The sequence below is a fragment of the Paramisgurnus dabryanus genome, chromosome 6, assembly GCF_030506205.2.
Source record: "Paramisgurnus dabryanus chromosome 6, PD_genome_1.1, whole genome shotgun sequence".
NCBI lineage: Eukaryota > Metazoa > Chordata > Actinopteri > Cypriniformes > Cobitidae > Paramisgurnus > Paramisgurnus dabryanus.
Genome location: NC_133342.1, coordinates 18,953,352 through 18,975,589, shown reverse-complemented (window position 1 = coordinate 18,975,589; position 22,238 = coordinate 18,953,352). Strand labels below are relative to the sequence as shown.

The 22,238-nt window shown below is 37.1% G+C and overlaps 2 protein-coding genes across 4 annotated transcripts; both read right to left on the bottom strand.

The window, feature by feature from the left end:
• Positions 1 to 526: 526 nt before the first annotated feature.
• gpt (glutamic--pyruvic transaminase) lies at positions 527 to 17,547 on the bottom strand. 3 transcript variants are annotated; one of them, XM_065269850.1, is made up of 12 exons: positions 17,440 to 17,547; positions 13,994 to 14,174; positions 6,973 to 7,062; positions 6,126 to 6,234; positions 5,592 to 5,725; positions 4,750 to 4,993; positions 4,462 to 4,541; positions 2,292 to 2,428; positions 2,033 to 2,207; positions 1,754 to 1,909; positions 1,564 to 1,676; positions 527 to 1,149 (listed from the first exon to the last, which is right to left on the bottom strand). In XM_065269850.1, the coding sequence occupies exons 2-12, from the start codon at positions 14,132 to 14,134 to the stop codon at positions 1,059 to 1,061; spliced, it is 1,470 nt and encodes a 489-aa protein (XP_065125922.1). In that variant the 5' UTR covers positions 14,135 to 14,174; positions 17,440 to 17,547; the 3' UTR covers positions 527 to 1,058. The 3 variants fall into 3 exon arrangements, with proteins under 3 accessions (XP_065125922.1, XP_065125916.1, XP_065125912.1); XM_065269844.2 differs by lacking the exon at positions 17,440 to 17,547 and adding an exon at positions 14,606 to 14,790; XM_065269840.2 differs by lacking the exon at positions 17,440 to 17,547 and having other exon boundaries at positions 13,994 to 14,457.
• Positions 17,548 to 18,620: 1,073 nt separating this feature from the next.
• fuz (fuzzy planar cell polarity protein) lies at positions 18,621 to 22,138 on the bottom strand. Its single transcript, XM_065269816.1, has one exon. The coding sequence runs from the start codon at positions 20,833 to 20,835 to the stop codon at positions 19,540 to 19,542; it is 1,296 nt and encodes a 431-aa protein (XP_065125888.1). The 5' UTR covers positions 20,836 to 22,138; the 3' UTR covers positions 18,621 to 19,539.
• Between the last annotated feature and the right edge of the window lie 100 nt (positions 22,139 to 22,238).

Here is a 22,238-nt window from a genome sequence, read left to right as displayed (position 1 = left end):
TTGTAAATAAAATAAAAGTTTATAAGATTAGTAAATTATTCCATTACTTTTTTACTCACAATGTCTACAGTGTCCCAACTTTTTTTGATTTGGGGTTGTAGTTTAATATTTTTAGAAATGTTAAAAACAATAAAAAGTAAGTCATCCAGCCATCAACTTTTGAATGGAAACTTTTGGACGAAAGTGAATATCTAATAATAATAATAATATTTTGTTCTTTGTTATTAGTTGATAACTTTAAAAGTATATCAGTCCTTATGAACCACTGGCAATCTTTCAAAATTGTTCTTAAAACTTCTGAAATATAATGTTCTTTAACAACTCATCTTAACCCATTAAATCTTTTAGCTCATTAACAAAATGACACTAAAGAAGAAAGCACTTGGACTGTACAGTTGCACAGTGTATCTGTGTGTAGGGGAATTTAAAAACAAGTGTGATCTTGTAAATCTGTGGAAGTGTGACCTCTAGTGGTGAGATGCTTCCACAGCTACACTGCATAATACATATCCCTTCACACATCACAGCACAAAATAAGTGAATCTCTATTGTATCATAACAGTCATATAATGAATCTGAATACATAAATGTTGCATCTTATGTTGATTTATGAATGCATTTATAAAAACAACAATGGCTAAAACGTTTGCAAAAGTACAACACTGAAACAAAACCATGTTTTGTAGAATGCCCATTACTTTGATTTTACTCTCCAAAGACAGACACATACCATATAGATAAAATAGATTTACAAGATCTCTGAAATGTTCAAAACATTTTACCAAAAATCAAAAATTATTTTATTGTAAAAAGCTTGAGCAGTAATCTGTGGTGTTTTTCCTACATTATGGATTTCTGTGTTATCAATCATTTAATAGTACGCACACCAGTTTTTTAACTAAAAGGCATCGGTTATTCTGTAGCATGGCGTAGATTAGTGTCCATCAATGCACAAGTGACTACATGACCAAAATGTGGCCAAAAATTAAGGCATCAAGTGAGAACACATTCAGCTCTCTCAGCAGTCAGGTCTTCATTAGTTGACTGAAGTGAACTGGTCACGAGTACTGCTGGGTGAATTTCTGATGAAATTCCTTTAGTTTGTTTAGCAAAATCTTAAGTTTGTCTTTTGGTGGTAAGATGGTCATCCTAATAAAACAAAGAACATAAAACAAGAATGATTCAAGTTTTCAACATGACATTAAGAGTAAAAGCAGTTTGAGCAGGAAATAAATTTTTGTCATTATTTTCTCAACCACATTTTACAGAAACCATAGTCTGTCACTTTTGTCAGAACGACATGAGGGTGCATAAATGTGACCCAGTGTGTGAAAACCAAGCTAAAGTATTTTGTAAAGAACATTCTGTGAAAATATAACCTTGATATCTTTACTACTGAAAGAGAAAGGCCATGTCAATGATTGAAATCAACCTTTGATGCTCCAAATCTCATAATTAGACTTTAACCTGGATTTCACAGACAGGGTCACAAATGACAATGATATCTAATGCCCTATAGCTGTGAGGTTTTTGAACAATAAAAAATACTCTTTAATCACGCACCTGAAGTGATATGTGCCATCTTTTTGACCGAATCCACTGCCGGGAACAAGACATATTCCTGTTTCTTCTAAAAGTGTCATACAGTAGTACATGTCTGGAGCCTGACCCTTTGCCTGAGACGTAAGGAAGGACAAAAAATTAGACAAGCCATAAACAAGAGAGAAGACATCTACATATAACAGACACCAACCTTGGCTTCACTTATGGCACGTTCAGGTAATGCGATGCGGGGAAAGGAATACATGGCTCCCTGCACCGGGTTACAGCTGATGCCTGGCACTGTGTTTAGGATCTCCTCTGTAAGTTTGGCTTTTTCAGCCAAGTCCCTCAGCACGGCTGTTCGCTCCTACATTGATCAAGAAATTGAAGCATTTTTTGTTAAAGCAACAGAGGAAACATTGTACAGCTGGTTGACCAATCCAGTAAGCTTTTCTTTCATGTTCTATAGTAATTAGAAATATGAGGTCACCTTGAAAAACATGGGGTAAGAGTGCTCTCCAGGTTCAGGTGGGTTGACAACCAGGTCCATGAGGGCTTGTCCAGGTGCAGGTGGGCACAGACGTACTGATACCAGTTTGGTAAGTTGAGCCTTTACGTCTGGTTCCATGTTGATGACCTCCATGTACCCTCCTCTGAAACCACACCTGTAGGAGAGCGTTCATGTGTTGAGATGAAAAACGATAAAGATGTTTGAAAAATATTACTATACTTGATGGATGTGCACTTACTCTCCCATGTAGCACTTAGAGGTGGAGTGAAATGATACAAGCTCGACTTTGTTTGAATACTCTGGACCCATCTCAAACAACACTTTCTTAAAAGAATGAAACTCACATCCCTCTGCATACACATTGTCCTGATACACCTGAGAGAGTCACACACATTAGGAGAGGAATTTTGAAAACATTGTTTACGTCTCAACATAAAAACATGCACTTATTATGAATAAGTCAGCAGATGTTTTTTAATAATGTGCTCTGTTTATTAAAAATACACATTTACATACATAGCATGTACACTCACCAAAAGGATAATTAGGAACACCATACTAATACTGTGTTTGGCCCCCTTTTACCTTCAGAACTGCCTTAATTCTACGTGCCATTGATTCAACAAGGTGCTGAAAGCATTTTTTAGAAATGTTGGCCCACATTGATAGGATAGCATCTTGCAGTTGATGGAGATTTGTGGGATGCACATCCAGGACACAAAGCTCCCATTTCACCACATCCCAAAGATGCTCTATTGGGTTGAGATCTGGTGACTGTGGGTCCATTTTAGTACAGTGAACTCATTGTCATGTTCAAGAAACCAATTTGAAATTATTCAAGCTTTGTGACATGGTGCATTATCCTGCTGGAAGTAGCCATCAGAGAATGGGTACATGGTGATCATAAAGGGATGGACATGGTCAGAAACAATGCTCAGGTAGGCCGTGGCATTTAAACGATGCCAAATTGGCACTAAGGGGCCTAAAGTGTTCTAAGAAAACATCCCCCACATCATCACACCACCACCAGCCTTCACAGTGGTAACAAGGCATGATGGATCCATGTTCTCATTCTGCTTACGCCAAATTCTGACTCTACCATTTATATGTCTTAACAGAAATCCAGACTCATCAGACCAGGCAACATTTTTCCAGTCTCCAACTGTCCACTTTTGCTGAGCTCGTGCAAATTGAAGCCTCTTTTTCCTATTTGAAGTGGAGTTGAGTGGTACCCGGTGGGGTCTTCTGCTGTTGTAGCCCATCCGCCTCAAGGTTGTGCGTGTTGTGGCTTCACAAATGCTTTGCTGCATACCTCGGTGGTTATTTCAGTCAAAGTTGCTCTTCTCTCAGATTGAATCAGTCAGCCCATTCTCCTCAGACATCTAGCATCAACAAGGCATTTTCACCCACAGGACTGTCGTATACTGGATGTTTTTCCCTTTTCACACGATTCTTGGTAAACCCTAGAAATGGTTGTGCGTGAAAATCCCAGTAACAGCAGATTGTGAAATACTCAGACCGGCCCGTCTGGCACCAACAACCATGCCACACTCAAAATGGCTTAAATCACCTTTCTTTCCCATTCTGACATTCAGTTTGGAGTTCAGGAGATTGTCTTGACCAGGACCACACCCCTAAATGCATTAAAGCAACTGCCATGTGATTGGTTTATTAGATAATTGCATTAATGAGAAATTGAACAGGTGTTCCTATTAATCCTTTAGGTGAGTGTATGTTTATAGCATGCACTATTGTGTTATTATTGTCTTTTGTATTATCTATCTATCTATCTATCTATCTATCTATCTATCTATCTATCTATCTATCTATCTATCTATCTATCTATCTATCTATCTATCTATCTATCTATCTTACATTTATTTAGCATTGTTGCATTATTGCTTGGTAGAGCATTTCTTTAGCAATGCAAATGTCGTGTGTTCACATACTGATAAAGTGTTTAGCTTGATTGTACTGTGAGTTGCTTCAGATAAAAGCGTCTGGCAAAGGCATGAATAGAATGTGAAATAAAAAGTGATATGAAACCCATATTTGAAATGTGACCTCTGCACTATCCCATCCCAGTGAGTAGTGAACACACGCACAGCAAGTCGTGAATACACACCCGGAGCAGTCGGCAGCTATCATCTGGGGTAAAGGTGCCTTGCTCAAGGGCACCTGCCAGCCATAAGAATTAAACCGACAAGCTTGGGGTTACGACTGCCCCATATTGTAAAACAGTAGATAGAAAGATTATATAGAAAAAGGAAGAAAGAATTACGAAAAACTGGAAAATTATGCAATACATGAGGTTACAGAACACATGGTATTATTGCAAATTTTCCATGAAATGTACGTCATACGCAATTGTACAGTATCTTTATAAAATGACCTCAGTGTTTTCTTACCTCATCAGCCATGAGGAAAAGATTTTCTTTGGCTACAAATCGAATTACATCTTCAATACATTGTCTGCTTTGTACTTGGCCTATTAAAAGAAAAAAATGACCCATATTAAACATCTATTACGCATGCTAATCTTATATTGTGTTTTTGCAGAGAAAATCTTTCTGATGTGATTTGATGTGAATCATTAAGCTATCGAAAGATTGCATAATCCGCATATAATTCACAGATCACCTATTAAATCTGACAGACTATCGTATATTCATTTGTAAAGGATTTTAATGGTTTACCAGTAGGGTTGCCGGGGTTGATAATGCACAGTACACGGGGGTTGCAATACTCCCTGGCAGCCTGTAGAGAGCGCTGTAACTCACTAATGTCCAGACTCCAGCACTTTTCCTCATTCAGGTAGTAATTCACCTGAACAGCTCCTAACTCAGCTATAGCAGCAGAATACAGAGGATACTGAGGAATAGAGATCATGACTCCGGTCCGGGTACGATTCTCCCCAGCAGTCAGTAGCTTTAGTACAGTCTGAGACACAAGACATAAAAAATATGAGCTCTAGAGTCCTTAACGGAAATCTAAAATAAATGACATCAAACAACAGTACTCCCCACCAGACACAATGTAATGGTTTTTGAAAGACCAATACAATCTTTAATCAGTAATTTAATATGCGGATGGCAAGGCATTTTCTTAGAAGTGATCAGTGCATAACGGTAAAGGCCGTTTTACGCGGTACACGGCAAGCGGCAAAATCGCTGCGCGGCTTCAGCTTTTCTCGTGTATTGGAAGCGTTTTGTGCAGCATTTACTGCAAATATGTTTATCTTCACCAGCGTCCGAAAAGGGACAGGATTTTGGGTGCACCAGCAAGGCATGTGGACCAACTCCGCTTCACCTTTCCGCACGACTCCTATTGAAAAATAACTAAACACTTGCGCTTGCCACATACCTTGTGAAACGCCCTTAAGAGGATGATCAGAGGTATAAATCATATAGTAAGTAAACTCATAGCACAATAGCTAACTGGTGGACTGTTCTTTCTTTTGACAGACTCAAGCAGGTTTACTTTATGTACACGTGTTATGTGTACATAGAAGTGTTTGTTTGCCATTTGAGTAACGTACTGCAATGCCGTCACTGGCTCCTGTTGTGAGGTAGATATTATCAGGGTCAGAAGACACACCACCATCGCGACGTTTGATGTAGTTTGCAATGTCATGCCTTACACAATCAATGCCCTGACTTGTTGTGTATGCGCCTGGGGGAAGAACAGAACAAACAAACAAGGTGAGAAGTTGAAAAGATTAAAACATTACTGACACAGTAACATTCTCTTTTTTAGGCCAAGGACCCTTAATGTATAGAGAGAGGTCAAAGCCCCATGCTTTAGATTGATGTACAACTGTACTTTAATCAGTAACATCACTGACCATAGAGAATATAGGGTGAATATTTTATGTGCTGTAACTGGTCACTATTTAACCACGCTTTTAACCATGTTATCACCTTTTAGCATCTGCCGTTCAACATAAAATCAAAATTGGGCTTTTTTCCTTTTTTTTAATTTACATTAAATATCAGGAGTGATTCTATTTAGAAATAGTTTTGTATGAAGTACAACATACCATGTCAACTACTCATATACACAAACAACATACCAATGCTGTTTCCTCCACACGCCTCCAAAATACGCCTCGCTCGATTTTTGACATCCTCTGGAAACTTGTTGTCATCAAGTAGTTTTGGATAAACACACAACGCCATCACCTTAAAAGAAAACAACACAAACAACAACTCATTCCCCGTCAGCCTTTTTTTGAAAAGTTGCCCGCCAGCATTTTTTGTGATTTTCATAAGTCTCACAAAATGCCTTCCAGGCAAATTTTCTTCTGTCTACAGATACCGATATATCAAGTGAAAGAACAGACCCTCTACTTTCAAACAAACAATAAACAAACAAACCAGGAATCTATATTTTAAGCAAAAAGCTGAAATAATTGCATTTTTGTGAAAGAATTTTGTTAGAGATCAGATTCAGAACAATTATCAAAACATACACGCAGTGTAAAAAAAAATTGCTTCATTTTTTTATGAATTGGGTAATCTATGGATAATCGCGGTACTACAGATAACTAATCAGGAACACGTTTTTTTAATGCAAATGTTTTCTCTTAATTGACGAGATAACTAGTCAATGGCGGGGAAAGAGTTAAGGCCACCGAACGCAGACAGACCTTTTTGTCAAATAATAACATCAAATATAAAAAATGACTATGCTCAGTCTGTAATGATCCTATTTGTGTTTTCTTCTAAAATGGAAACAAATGATATATTTCTGGGATATCCAAAGTGAAAATTCTTTAGAATTTAGACTTTGGTTAATGCGTGCAAACAGTGTATTGTGCAGTGATGCTGAAAGCAATAAACAACTTATTCAGTGGAAATGACTTGGGCAAATAATTCATTGACACTCTTAGTCAGCAAAACAAAAGAAGAGTCAGCTACCTGTCGGAAGAAAGTGATTGGCTGTTGACCCATAGCGTGAGCATCTCCAATATTCGCTTTAATGACCTCTTCAAAAGGCTTCTTGACCCCCTGCAAAACAGGATTATATATATATATATTTTAATAAATAGACGAAAAGATGGATGTTAGTTAAAAACAATGATATTTAGCACAGATAGTCAGTTGCGCTTTAAAAAATGCACTTTTTAAATGTGTTTCTAGCAGAAAATTATCCATCTATTTTTCTTTGTGTAATCTCCTTTAAACCACAACAGTCACACAAAGTAGACTGTTGGGGATCCCCTATCAATGTGATGTCATATTGATTACGCCCCAATCATAATTGCTCACAGACTCCATCTCATGAGCGTCTAGTTCAACCTTCTGCCAGAGACACATGTTTTGATGGAGTCCAAAGCACATGCGTAAATCTCTACCCCCTACTTTGCTTTCGGGGAGGGGAGCTTTCTTTGCATTTAAAGAAACACACACAAAAGCAGCACATTTTTCATTGCAGCCACAAATGGCCATGTTCGACATCGTATAATGAAAGATCTGTGGTGTATTTTGAGCTGAAACTTTACTGACACATTCTGGGGATCCCAGAGACTATTTTAATATTCCTGAAAACACCTAGCGGCCCTTTAAAAGAACACACAGACGGAAAATGTTATATTTGATAGTTTGGATGCAATGACACAACCTAATTATATTTAGACATGACAGGAAAAAATAACATACAAACGGCAATGTTATAATAGTGGTGTTCAAAGTGGTGGTGTCTAAGTGAAAATGCAATCTTGCAACCATTTTGACAGCATGCATTCTTTGCACTGTTCGTGTAAACTCCATGTATCCCTGCATGAGTTGAACATTTTCCAGAGAACATCTTTTGTGCTTTGTACCACAAGAACTCTGACCTTTTGTACAAAGCAGTCGGTAACACATTTGCCAAGATTTAATTAGTGAATAGTGAAGAATCGTGAATAGAACAAAAGTGATGAAGGATTTAATTGCTTCAAACTTTTTTTGTTTTAAAATATAAAAGAATCCTTAAACTTTTTGTGTACTTCACGGTTAACATAATAATATATTATATATATTTTTCTTTTTTTCTTTGTAGTCCCAGACTTTTGAACCCTACCCTATGTTGGACAATTTTTAATTTAACTTCTTTTTGATAAGCAAAGTTTAGTATGCTGCAGTGCCTTATCTGTTAAACAAACAAGTATAGGGTCACTAGTATCGCTGATGGCAGTGTTTCAGAGCTCCCCGCTGTCTGACTGTCCCTCTATTTACTCATTTTAAAAGCACTTTAAACTGTGTGCGTCCTCACAAACAAGCTTTCTCTGTCACTCTCACTGCATGCTGATTACAAAATACAAAAACACCTTGTTATTCACATACTTTAACCCTTTCTTAATATAGAACAGAGTAAGACAACTGTTTTACTGTTTTACTGTTTTTTCAAAAGCTTCTGATACAACTTAAAAGTAAATAAAGGTTTTACACAGCAAGGAAATGTTTGGTCGAGGGATATCATTCATTAAACCCATATAGTCAAAGTTTATCTGATTTGATATGCTCTCGTTTAAAACAAGATTTAAAAAAAATGTCAAAAGATTCAGTTTTCTCTGAATAGGCAACCGATCAAAAACCTTTTTCACAAGAATGTAAGAAGAGCAAGTCTTTACATGACTAGAACGAATCTAAACACCAACTTCAACATGAAGTATTTTAAAAGTTAAACTTAAAGAACTCAATAGTTAAAAAAAAATCTTACAATGTCATATGTAAAAGCAATTCACAATATTTAAATAGCCAGTTTATTATATAAACATTACATATGCTATATATAGTGAACAGAGGTAAACTCCCCAAACAAGTTCCAAGCTTGTGTTTTGTTTTGCCTGTGTTCTTCGAATTTAGGTTTTGGGCTTCAGAAAAATTTCTCCACATCACAAATACATAAAAAAAAACAAGATTATTTAATATTGGACGAATGTTTTAGATAATCTCTGGTCTCACCTTCTGTAAAAGTAAAACTTTTTGAAATTGTAACAAAGTGTAGGCCTAATTTTATTACAAGTACGTCAATATTTTATAATATTATATATCCTGTTTCAGCAGGATAAGGCATGTTTTTTACTTTAAACTTTACAAAGCAACCCTTACATGTTTAATATGACTTTGTTTTGTGTCATTTCAATTAACACTTTGGTTATCTAACTTGCTATACCACAAGCACCTTATGACGTTTTTTTTTAAGTCAACACATCTTTCACCATTCATTAAATGGCAAAGTTTCAAGAAAGCCGGTTTACACCGGCCTTGTGTAATTATGGCTCTTTTATTCTCTGACATTTCAGCTCATCCCAGAGGCTGCGTCTGATTGGAGTGTCATAAACAATAGCAGCTTTCTCAGTAGTTGGTACGGACAGCACTAATTGAGAAGCCCCAGACTGCACATCTGTTTCTTTCTAGTTTGAAACTGTCCAGTAAAATCAGATGCATTTACCAGAACTTACAACTCCCCCAGCCCCCGTTTCCTACGATTTTTTCATTGGTCACAAAGTGAAGAGGATCCTAACCTCTAGCCAGTGAAATTCCAGTTTTGTCACTACACCCCTAGAGCACTTAAGCTTGTTTGAGTAGAAGGTGGAACAAGGTTTTCAAACTATTCAATCTTCTTCACAGTATGAGGTATGAGGGAGAGTGGATCAGATTTCACTGACTCACAACAGCTGTGCATTGCCTGTTGTCAAATGACCTTTTAACCATTTTTTGGCGAAAAAATAAGGCCTGCATTCCTGGTTGTATAGTATGCATTAAGCATTAAAGTTAGAACAGTGAGAAACTAAGAGATCTGAATCTATTGTGCAGAAACATTTGGCAAAAAATGATGGAAAGAAATTCACGGATGACTAATGTTCGGAATAGAAATTTCCGATTTTCAATATCCCACAGAGAATTAAGTCATTTAAGCAGCTGACCATGACAAACTAAACACACATCTACTGGAAGCACAACTGATTATACAAAACAAAATCCAAATCACTAAAACACAAACAACTACCTAAAAAATTGGGGGAAAACACAAAACGAATAATCTAGGTGTGGCCCCAAAACACAGTTTGTGCATAACATCTGAGTGATTCTCACTTAAAACATTTTGATAAAAAAGTAAATGCACAGTAAGAGTATCAAAATAAGAAGAACACAATTACAAACATCTCTTCATGTACTATTTTGCACATGATTTCAAATGACATCATACAAACCAATTTTGTTGTTTTTTTCCATATTTAAGAAGAACATTTTCATTACAGCAATGTGTCCATGACTGGATTTGGGTTCTTTGACATGGAAATATTTATAATTAAAAAAATCTAAAAAATAAAAAGCTTCAGTGGATGTTACACTATAAACATTTACAGTAAAGAAACAAGACCAATTTTCTCAGGAACTAACATTTAAAAAAAAAAAAATGTTGAAAGGGACATAATTGACTGTGACACTCAAGATAGGTACCAGGTAAGCAATTCTTATTTTTTCTCTCCAGATAAAAGTTGACATTTTGTTTGTCATAGTACCTAGACAACTTTTTAGTTCTCATTATCGAAACATGAGTTTGTAAATGCATATATTAAATGCAATGTCATGTTGCGGTAATGATAATTTTTGATAATGATAATCTTAAAAAATTTAATAATATTAAATATTTTTAAGTCCTCTAAAAAATAATGGTTATAGAAAGTTCAGACCTTAATCTTATATGTGCAAAATAAAATTGTCTTCAAGGGCTTTTTAAAAAATCTGATGCTGGACATCTTCTAAGTCTGGATTTCGTGAGATTCACTAACCTGCATTTATGTCAGCAATTTATCTATCATATGTTCCTTCAGATTATTTTATATATGTGTGGGTTACGTAATTACTTTCTTGTGCAATATTGTATTTCTTTACAGTGATGCCAATAAATCTTTGATTCATTATGAGAGAACAAGGAAATGGAACAAAAAAGATCCAGTAGACTAAATGAGAATGTAAAAAATGGAAATTTTAGAAAGGTAGAAAGACCCAAATAACAACAGTAAAAAAGAATGAAAAAAGCAGCAGGAAGTGAGATAGAGACAGATTTGTACAGTATTAGATGAAGGCCCCCATTGTCAAACGTGCCTTTCCCAGAAACCTAATACCATCGTACTTAACAACGTCAGCAAAGACTAAAGTGTGTGCTAACCCTGATCATGAAGTCCCTTAACAGAATGTACAAACACGTCTTTACTGCATTTTTATAATATTTCTGCAAAACACAGTTGTACGGATTTTTGTTTGATCGTCAAATGTTGACTTTGGACTCTCTTAACTTCACTTTACTACCATGGAAACCTTTAACACAGTCCATTGACTGTTGTTTCTAATGCTTTTATTGAGAGTGCATCTTGGATGTGCCCCCTTGAAGCCTGTTCTGCATTACACAGGGTGCTTACATTTGTTTTGCTTCTGGTTTTGCTGATCAGGGGTGAAGAATGATGCAAGAAGCGCAAGAAAATGTGTGAAGCTAAAATCTGATTAAATAAAAGTTAGCAGACCCTGCAACCAATCACGAAAGTGATTCTAAAAGAAAAGAAGACAAGATTATCTAAGATAGATGAATGAAAAAATGCAATTTTGCAACTTTGAGATTGCTGCAACAGATGTTTGACACCGGCATCTAATAATTTGTGGAAGATCTCTTGCAAGTGCAGTAGTCCACACACAGCAGTCTATTTAAAGATTGTGGTTAAGACTTGACAAACAGAGATGCTTTCTGTCCCCATGACGATCAGCGCTGACACTTAACTATGGTCTTATCAAGAGCAGGACATCTGAGGTTTACTGCTACTCCAGCACCGAGGAACACTAAGATATCTGGAGCTTAATTAATTTCAGGACTGAAACACTGTGAATGTGTTTCATTTTTTTGCTTATAATGAGTAAACTGCTTTGTGAAAACATTGGCTTAGTGAATTTTGCAAATACTGAAGAAGAATACAGAACAACAGAGATAAAAAAAATAAGTGGAATTTGCAAGATACTGACTTTCATAAGTTTGACTACAGTATGATTTTACAGCAAATTTAAACCCACAGCTCTAAACCTCAAACACAGCAGTTTTTCCCCTCAAAAAGGTCATTCCTGGACAGGGCTTATCCTAGTCTCAGGCTAAAATGCATGTTTGAGCTGCCTTAATTTTTAAAACATATGGCCCTGACATATCTTAACATATATCACTGCAATTTGTTTTGTCTTAAGATGCACACCAAGATCATTATATATAATATAAGACTACTTAAAGGGACATTCCACTTTTTTTGAAAATATGCCCATTTTCCAACTCCGCTATAGTTAAACATTTGGTTCTTACCGTTTTGAAATCCATTCAGCTAATCTCCTGGTCTGGCGCTAACACTTTAGCATAACGTAGCACGATCTATTGAATCTGATTAGACCATTAGCATCACGCTAAAAATTAACCAAAGAGTTTCAATATTTTTCCTATTTAAAACTTGACTCTTCTGTAGTTACATTATGTACTTAGACTGACAGAAAATTGAAAGCTGCAATTTTCTAGGCAAATATGGCTAGGAACTATACTCTCAAACTGGCGTAATAATCTGAATTGCTGATGTAACATGGCTGCAGGCATAGTGATATTACGCACTGGCAGGGGACTATTTACGCCTGCTGCAGCCATGTTACATCAGCAAAGTCCTTTAGTGCGTCCGAAACCACCTACTTCCATACTATATAGTACGTGAAAAGCAGTAGGCGAGGCGAGAAGTATGTCCGAATACATAGTATTTGAAAAACAGTATGCGAAAAGTACCCGGATGACCTACTACTTCCGGTTAGATTTTGCAGTGTGCATACGATGGACACTTCACTATCCCATGATGCCCATGGAGTTATCCAATGAAGAAGACGACGGGTCACGGCTGTATTCGTGCTGGAATGACATGATGTGATGACAACGTATGTCACGTGATGTAGCAACATGGCGGTTGTAGTACGTCCGAATCTCATTCATACTACCAGGATTCATACTATACAGTACCTACTGTTTTAATGGCACGTAAGTAGGTACCTTATATCATTCAGTTCTTACTGTACAGTATGTGGTTTCGGACGCAGCCCTTGATTATAACGCCAGAATGAGAATATAGTTCTAACCATATCTGCCTAAAAAAATGGCAACTTTAAATTTTCAGCCGTCCTTAGTACACGATGTAACTACAGAAGAGTCAAGTTTTAAATAGGAAAAACATTGAAACTCTTTGGTTATTTTTAGCACGATACTAATGGTCTAATCAGATTCAATGGATTGTGCTAAGCTATGCTAAAAGTGCTAGTGCCAGACCAGGAGATCAGCTGAATGGATTCCAAAACGGTAAGAATCAAATGTTAGGGAAGCTGAAAAATGAGCTTATTTCCAAAAAAAGTGGAATGTCCCTTTAATTGTCCTAATATAACTAAGTCCTAGTCCTGGATTTATCTAAACCCTGTCCAGAAAACCGCCCCTATAGGTACAGAAAAACTAAAATGGGAGATTTAAACTGTTGTCAGGTAAACATTCTAGCCTTAATATCCGGTTTAGTCAAAATACTAGTAAAAACGTACTGTTTTTGGTCAAAATATGTCAAATTGGATTAAATGACCACATTGCATTTTCAAGAATGCGATTTTTTTTAAAATATCTTAAAATGTAACAAACAACTACTCAGTGTAGCTGTTTCAGTGTAGTAGCTTGCTGGAGCATCAGTTGTTTTTCACTACTGAGGGGAGGGGGTGGAAGTCCCATTCAGACATTGCAGACTTTTCGTTTTCTTTAGTCATGTTTTTCATAGTCACATTGTGTTAAAGAATTATGATACTTGCAGAGTATGGCTTAATTTTGAATTAAGATATTAAGATTTTAGGTCAATGAGTGCATAATGTTGATTCATGTTTGCGAATGTCAGGCGAATACTAATCATACCTCTTTTAACTCCTTTTCTATCTGCACCGCGCGCTGCACGATGGGTCCGCGCACCGCGTATTCAACTTTCTTCACGTTGGCATTCATGGTGTCGACGGTCAGGACTTTATCCTGTCGCTGTAGCGCTCCGTTTTGCGACATCTTCGGTTTGCTCCGTGGCGCAGGGGTAGCAGAAAGAGTCCTGTGGGGAGAAGGCATCGGAGAAAAGTTCAGGACCCCTGATGGACACTTGGGGTACACTGCCGCGTAAACTTGACATGTTCCCCGTTTTAAAACCCTTACGCTTCTGTTAGTTAACATGGTTGGAAATAATTCAAGGAGGTAGATGTATTAAAAATGTTTAAGAAGTAAAGCTTAAAATTGCGTTTTTAAACTGTGGCAATCCTTCAAAAAACTAGTTTCGCTATGCAGCAAACACACGTAGCGAAACCTTTAAAGGTCTATTTGAGAAGACCTTTGTACTGTACATCAGTTCAAGATTACAAGCACCCTGATGGTCAAGTCCCCACGCCTCTCACATCTATTGGGTTTACAAACATTAAATTTGGTTCTACAAACCCCTTTAAAGGGGGGCTACAACAGACAGTTCCTCCCCCCGATCGTTTTACGCACCAAAAGTTTCAATGAAAGCCTCTTCGGTTGCCCAGACGACAGATAGCAGCGCTGAATCAATGTGAAGGATCTGATGCGACTCTAGACTTTGGCCGGTGTGCCGCTTCTCTGCTGCGAAAACCTCCTCCCATTTATTCTCGATCCAATAACTGACAATATCCAACTCCTCCCATGTTGAGGGAGTCTCTGCGTGTCTTGCAGGTGAGATTAGCAACAAACAATGTGAACCTATTACAGGGTTATGTGCTATTTAAAATAATTGTTCATATGGAATGCAGGAAGGAAGCCTTTCAATGAAATCGCTTGTCATGTGATCATGCGACCATGTGCTGCTTGAAGCATGGTGCTCTTTACTTCTCAAACACTTTATTCTTTAAAGTTTGAGCAATGAAGAGCTGTCACATTCCTGAATTGGGATAGCCTAAGAACTTTTGTTTCATGAATCATAGCAGGAATATATACTTTGGTTTAAAATACTTTACATATGTCTTATTAATACTTTGTATGAGTTCAGTACTCCAATCATAGTTCATACATTAACATTAGTTAACCCTAGCCCATTTTACAAATATTTACTGAAGTAAAAAGTAACCACATGTCTTTTCTAAGCTGTATTTACACAGGGGCGGATTTAGTGATTTGGGGGCTCAAGGCGAACCATGTGTCGGGGCCCTAACTATGCACCCTTTATGCAACCTTTACTGTATTTTTCTCTCCTTCTCATCGCCATCTCTTTTTTCCTCTAGGTTACATACGTTTCAGCCCCCAATGAGGTTGAGATTAATACTGTTTGATAATATGATTGGATTTTATACTAACCGCAGTACTACATGGTAAAAAGATGTGTATAACAATTATGTACTTTTTATTTTACTTTGTGTACTTAATTTATTTAATACATTTTCATTTAATGCCACATTATATCCAAAATATATTTTAAATTAAAATACTTTGTATTCAAATGAACATAATATGATGAGAAGAAACCCCTTACGAAAATTAACCATGGTTTTATTGTGGTAAAAGTGTAGTAACCATGTTTTTTTGGCGAATTGATTACTATGAGCAAAACCATGGTTTTACTACACTAACCATGGTTTAACTATGGTTTTTGAAAACCATGGTTGTCAAAACCATGGTTATTTTGTGGTTACCATGGTTTTACTACAGTAACCATGGTTTTTTGGTCTTAACTGTAGTAAAACCATGGTTAATTTTCGTAAGGAACAAAATATGGTTTTAAAATAATGCAATCATAGGTGTTAAGAACTCGAAATAAGATAAACAAGGGGTGAAATTTGACTTTATATAGTGGATGGTAAAGCGTCATGTATTGCTTCTGCATTACATTATGTAAACAGTTTTTATATTATTGAACTATACAGATGTCATCTATGTACACATCTTGTACTTTGATGTTCGCTAGTGATATACAGGGCAAAGCCGAAGCATGCTACCGTTTTCATATGAGATTTAAATGAGACTAAAGCGATCACAAATTCGTGTGCAGATTGGGGATGAATTACAATCTTTAGTGGTGCTGGGCAGACATTTCGGCGGACTAAAGTTTACCTAAAGGCTACTGTACCTGAGATTACACGCTAATATTATATAAACTGTAGATCCTGTATTATTTGCGGAGCATACTCACCGGCACACTATCAGTGTCCGTGGCCGAGAGAGAGCTGTGTCTGACGTGACGGAAAAGAGGTTGCTGAGAGCAGCACAGACCGTGCAGTGTTTGTGTGGAGAAAAGCGGAGACTTTTGCAACATTTTTGTGTGAATCATCTTTTCTGCTCCATTGGTGTAGCTACGTTTCACTCTTCATTCTTTATTTCACTACGTTTATTTCCTTGCAGCTTCGCTCTTTTAATGTATCAAACTCACTCGCTGCTGCCTGCAGCTCTGCTCGCTTTGTTGATTTGAGCTACGCGCGCATACAGTATCCGGTAGTGCATGGAATGATCCACTCTAAACTATAATGGGGGGCGCATTCGTGCAGATGTAATAATAACGTTCAAACCTTTTATGGGAATATACTGAAAAACACAAAAGATGTTTAAATAGAATTCTTAATTAAACAAAATTATGCTAGTTTTCTGGGAATCTTGATGATAAGCAGGGGCAAAAAGTGGCAGCTCACCAAGTACACCCCTGCGTTTTGGGGCCCCTTGGTAAGGCGGGGCCCAAGGCAACTGCCGACCTTTGCCTAATGGGTAAGTCCGCCCCTGTATTTACATATGGGGCTCGAGCAGTGGCGTGCACAGACCTCCGCAGGCACTTTTTTCTTTGTAACCAACGCTGATACAGATCCATTACACAACCGTGAATAAAAAAATCCCTAATATTAATATTACTTAATATAGTTTACTTGTATTTTTTCGAAACAAAATGATGCGGAAATTATGTTCAATACTTTTTATATTTAAAACTTTGTACAGAAGTCTATATAGATGGGATAAAAGATAGGATAAAATGTTTACTGTGGTTTACCACAAAATACCAGCTTTGGTTACAGCTTATCCATGTTATTTATTAGTAAAAGTGGTAATCAATGGCAAAAAAAACATGTTTATACTCTTATACAATAATAAAACTATTGACAATTTTCATAAAAGAAACTATTCACAAAACTTAATGTAGCCTAAATAAAATAATGAACACTCACTGGACTGGTTGTATTCAAAAAAGCACCTGACATCCTAACTAACGTTAACTGAATTGAATAAAAACAAATGTTTTGTCAAAAATACGGTCAGAATCGAGTTAATTATTATAGTTAATTAAGCTTAACTCACACGTTTTTAATACACATTTATATGTTTCTTATTACCTGTCATGCAGCTCGTGATGTACGCTGTTAAGACACTGCTGTTTAGTCCTGTTAAGAAAACTGCCAAGATGCCCTTAGATCCAAAACCAAACGTGTGTTTGAGTTCATGCGCCGCTGCGCACACTGATCCGAGTATGACATCAGACTACCGCGAGAGTCATTCTAAATCATGGCCTTTAAATGACTCTCGCGATACTCGCGAATGTCATACGCGGATCAGCAGTGTAAAATTTGTTGAAAGATGCGTAATAAAAGGTGTGCATCTTTCAACAAATTTTACACATAATACTTTGTATTATTATTGTTGTATAGTGGCAATGGTCACATATTTTATTCATTATAATTATTAATTTTATAATTATATTCAATATGAACAGAGGGTCACATGTTAAGTCAAAGGGGAAGGGGCTTGAGCCCCGCCTGTGGCACGCTAGGGCTCAAGTTTGCGCATTTCTATTTATGTTAAATAGTTTTATCGTTTCGGAGATTAGCAACAGACATTATATGAAATAATTTTTTACTTAGAAATCTACAGAATGTAGCCTACAGAATTCAGTGATTTGTCAAATAAAAGTAGTGCAGACAGTAACTCTGTAAGCGAGACTACTGCGTCATAATTTAGTTGCATAGAGATAAGGGACAGCTGGAAAGTTGATATAAATGTTTTATCCCCACCCCATTTTTTCCATATCTAAAATAAGGTTTTATGCAAAATTGTAGTTGATGTATTCATGTGGATTGAGTTTTGATGGGAAGCTTAATTATCACAATCATATTACATTACTTTTTATGTTTAACTTCTCTTATTCCCCAATCAAAATTAGGTATAACAAATGAGCATACTTTAAATGGACATACTTTAAAATATTGTTATTGGAAACCAGATAATGTGTCTAGTAGTTGACTGCATGTATAATACTCATGCAACGATGACATAAAATTATTTTTCCTTAATCTAATTCCAGAGATAAGAATCATGTCTCCTCTGAAGTGAAATAAAATAAATAATCAAAATCATGTCACCTCTGAAATAAGCGAAATAAAATAAATAATTGAAATTAAATCTAAGATAAGACATTAACAAACAAGTCCTATGTATTAAAAAATGCTACAGTATTTATATAAAAATTACAGTAGAGCCATTGACAAGCAGTCGCAAATAAAGATGAATAATGGTGATAACTGGAATTTGATATTTTTTCTCACTGGATCAAAGTGTATACATACACAAAGACAATGGCTTTCATGAAGTAATTGTATAAAAATAAAGGATTTCCTGTGTAATTTGTTGACTGTTGTCTTTATGGCTTTATTTGGAAAGTTACATAATGAATAAAATATACTCAATTATTTATGGCATCAAATTATAGAGTTTGAAGGTACCAATTATATCTTAAAATACATTGTGATATTTTAATAAATAACATTTAACGTAAATATCCTCATGTAACTAACACACAGGGTTCTGTTTTATTTAATATGTTTTAGTGTGTGGTTAAGTATTTGCTTATTGTCTAGCCTCATTATCTGTCTAGCCACTTGTGTTATAAGAATGAACAGTTCAACTGCTGAACTCTGTTCTTGAAAGATAACATAGGTGGCCAGCAGGGGGCGTCGTTTACACAAAATAAACTGCTCATTTACACAAATTACAGAATCAAAGACAATAGCTTACTTTTACATTAGTAAAATATATTTTTTTAGTACTGTAAGACAACTGCCCAAATGATGATTCCCAAACAACAATTTATGGACAAACCAAATTCAACACATTCACCAGTGTCATGAACTGTAGAGAATATAAACTTTTTTTTTTTTTTAAAGAAAATGTAAACACACTTTTACATTCAATAATATTCAATGCATCAGTAAGGTTGCATGTAATAAATCTCATATGACAGTGTGAATTCTACAAGTAAACTACAAAAATAACATACAGTGGAACCATAATAAAAACTTAAGTGCAAATATACCTTGAGTGAGTCACCTCCAAATTTGGCTTTACAGTATAAAAAAAAACTATAATCACAGCCAGATTAACACATTTATTGTTACATTTTCAACAGTAGAGTCAACAAATATAAGGCTATAGCCAGTGTACTAAAAACCTGTTGCAGCAGTAATAGCTGTGAGAGTCTGTGTTGCCACGGAGCGCAAGGCAAACGTGGGTACGGAGAGATCCGTGAGGAGGTAGAGCTGATGCTGAGGACTCTGCAGGCCATAACACTTGCAGTCATCAGTGACGAGGTAGCACTGCAAAGGGACATGAGTAAACCCCTGAGAGAAATCCTCAAAGACGGGCTCAGAAGAAGATGAGGCTGGCGAGACTGGTACATCCTCTGAGGTAAAATATCGAGTGACAGCAAATGTATAGAAGAGGCGAAGGAGCTCCAAGCGGCGGTGTGACGAGAGAAGTGGTGTAGCGTTTGCTGGTGCGCCCCCACGAACAGGTGGGCATACTGTGATCGCACGTCGGGATTCACGGTTGATGAGCAGAAGAGCTTGAACGTCCCAGCGAAGGTTAAGGGATGGAGGGAGGATGGAGCGGTCAGCTTGCTCCAGACAGCTGCGAAGAGTCTCCAACAGAGGAGACCAAAAACGACTTACAAGCTCATTCTCCGCCTTGTACAAAGAGGGTTTGGGGCCACAAAGAACACATACATGAACCCCAGGAAGTAGTTGAAAACAGAGTAAACGAATGGCAACGGTGGGACTGCCTTGGGGCAGGAAGACCGGATAATCACACGAAGAAGAGCTAGAGAGTGAATGTACCAGAGTTAAAAGGACAACAACTTCTTGTGGGGCCAAGCGAGACCACCATTTCTCCGTGGCCTGGGCAACGCGGCCATGCACAAGCAGGCAACCAAATTCACTATCCGCTGCCTGAGTAAAAGAGTCTAGGGTCTCTTGCACCATGCTAGAGTTGGAGAGGGGCAGGCAGTCGGTGCATTGTGTTAAATGTCCCATCAAGCCCTGGTCATCGCTAACACGCTCCAACAGCATATCAATTAAGCGGTAACAGGAGCGCACTTCCCGTTTTAACCGCTCCACATTGCGTACGTTTGCCAGCTCATCCTGTCCCAGGACCATGACCATGCAGTTCCACACATTGTCTAGCAGGCGGCGCAACTGCAGCTCACTGATGGCGCAGCCGCCACCACCACCACTCACAGCAATCAGCATCAGGCTCTCCTGAAAGACACGCCAGACCACGCGACTGCCACGCTCGGTCTCGCAGCTCAAAAGCTGAGCTCCGTGTCCAGCACCAAACATATGGACACCATTTAAAGAGCCAATGATGGAAAATGGGAGCTGCTTTGAAGAGCCTCGTGAGAACAGTGGGACACCACTGGACGATGTAAGGCAGAGCAGCTGAAGGGAATCGGCTTGGAGCATGATGAGGGATGCCTGGAGAAAAGGCTCTAAAGAGCAGCCAATGATGGAGACATTTTTAACCCTTTAAACAAACAATAAGACACAGTTAAACTTAAGTATATAACATAAGCACCGGAAAAGAGCAGGTGACTTTTTAAACTTCTATTGCCACTGTATATCATTTCAATGAGCAATCTATGCAAACATTGAAAACATTAACCTGCTGCTAACACAGATTTAAATGTTTATGAATCCATGAAATCAAATGGTAACACTTTGGGTCTCTTACATTTAACTAAACATCAAATAACCTTTAGATTCAAATGTGAAACGTGTTGTCATTAAGAAGAAAATAAGTGTAGGAAACTATGATAATGTTTTATCGTCTTGCCTTTCGTTTAGAAGTTGTTAACTTTACGTCTCCACAGCAACATCTCAAATGACGTCATATCCGGTTTTCTTCTTTTGTTTCTCGAAGCTTTGCATGAAATGTGCACATCGCCACCTACTGTGCCGTTGTTCAGTCATGGCTTATTTGAACGTATACATACAACCTTCTCCTTCTATTGTATGGTATACTCATATTTACACATCTTTTTATACTTGTTTATACCTTAATGCACGAACACAAGTGACTCTTTAGATCCACGAGGCTCACCGAATCAGCTTATGCTGCGTGTTCCGCTCATAGGTTCAGCCCCGGTTTTCTTCGACGGCCAGGCAACACGAAATTAATTTCGGTTTATCGCCACCTGTCGGAGGCAATATATATGTGCGAGTACCATGTAAAGTATGTTATTTACACTGTTAGGAATTACTCACCGACTGGAACCGCAATACAATTCTAATCTTATATGTTATTAAATCCAGAAATATAGAAACTATCCAAAACTACCAATGTATGACTTTATATGGACTTTGATGGATACATAAGACCAGTTGTTGTCTGCAAGTCTGACCACGTTTTGACACATTAACATTTTGAACATTAAAATACATTGGTGGTTATTCTGTGCATTTCAGTAAACATTTCTCTTTAATAAACTAATATTCTCTTTAAGGGCAGTGTTGATAATTTTCCTCAAAATCACAGACTTTCTCACAGTTTGCGAATGGTAGTACAAAGTTCCTTAATTCAAGGCCAGTGTAGACGTCGATCCATGAGGGCCTGAAACATTAACCCATTTAATCATAATATTCATTGCAATGCCCACTCTTCTGTTTTACTTAAAAAAAAAAAAATTGCTATTAATTTAAATATGTATCAAATAATGTATAATTACTATTAAACGATAACTACAAGCCATAACTGTTTAACCCTTTCATGTTAAACCATGACAACTGCAAACTTTCTGCATAAAAATCTAGTCTTTTCTCCAGTCTCTTTCTAGGTGAACCAATATGAAATTTGCTTTAGTTGAAAC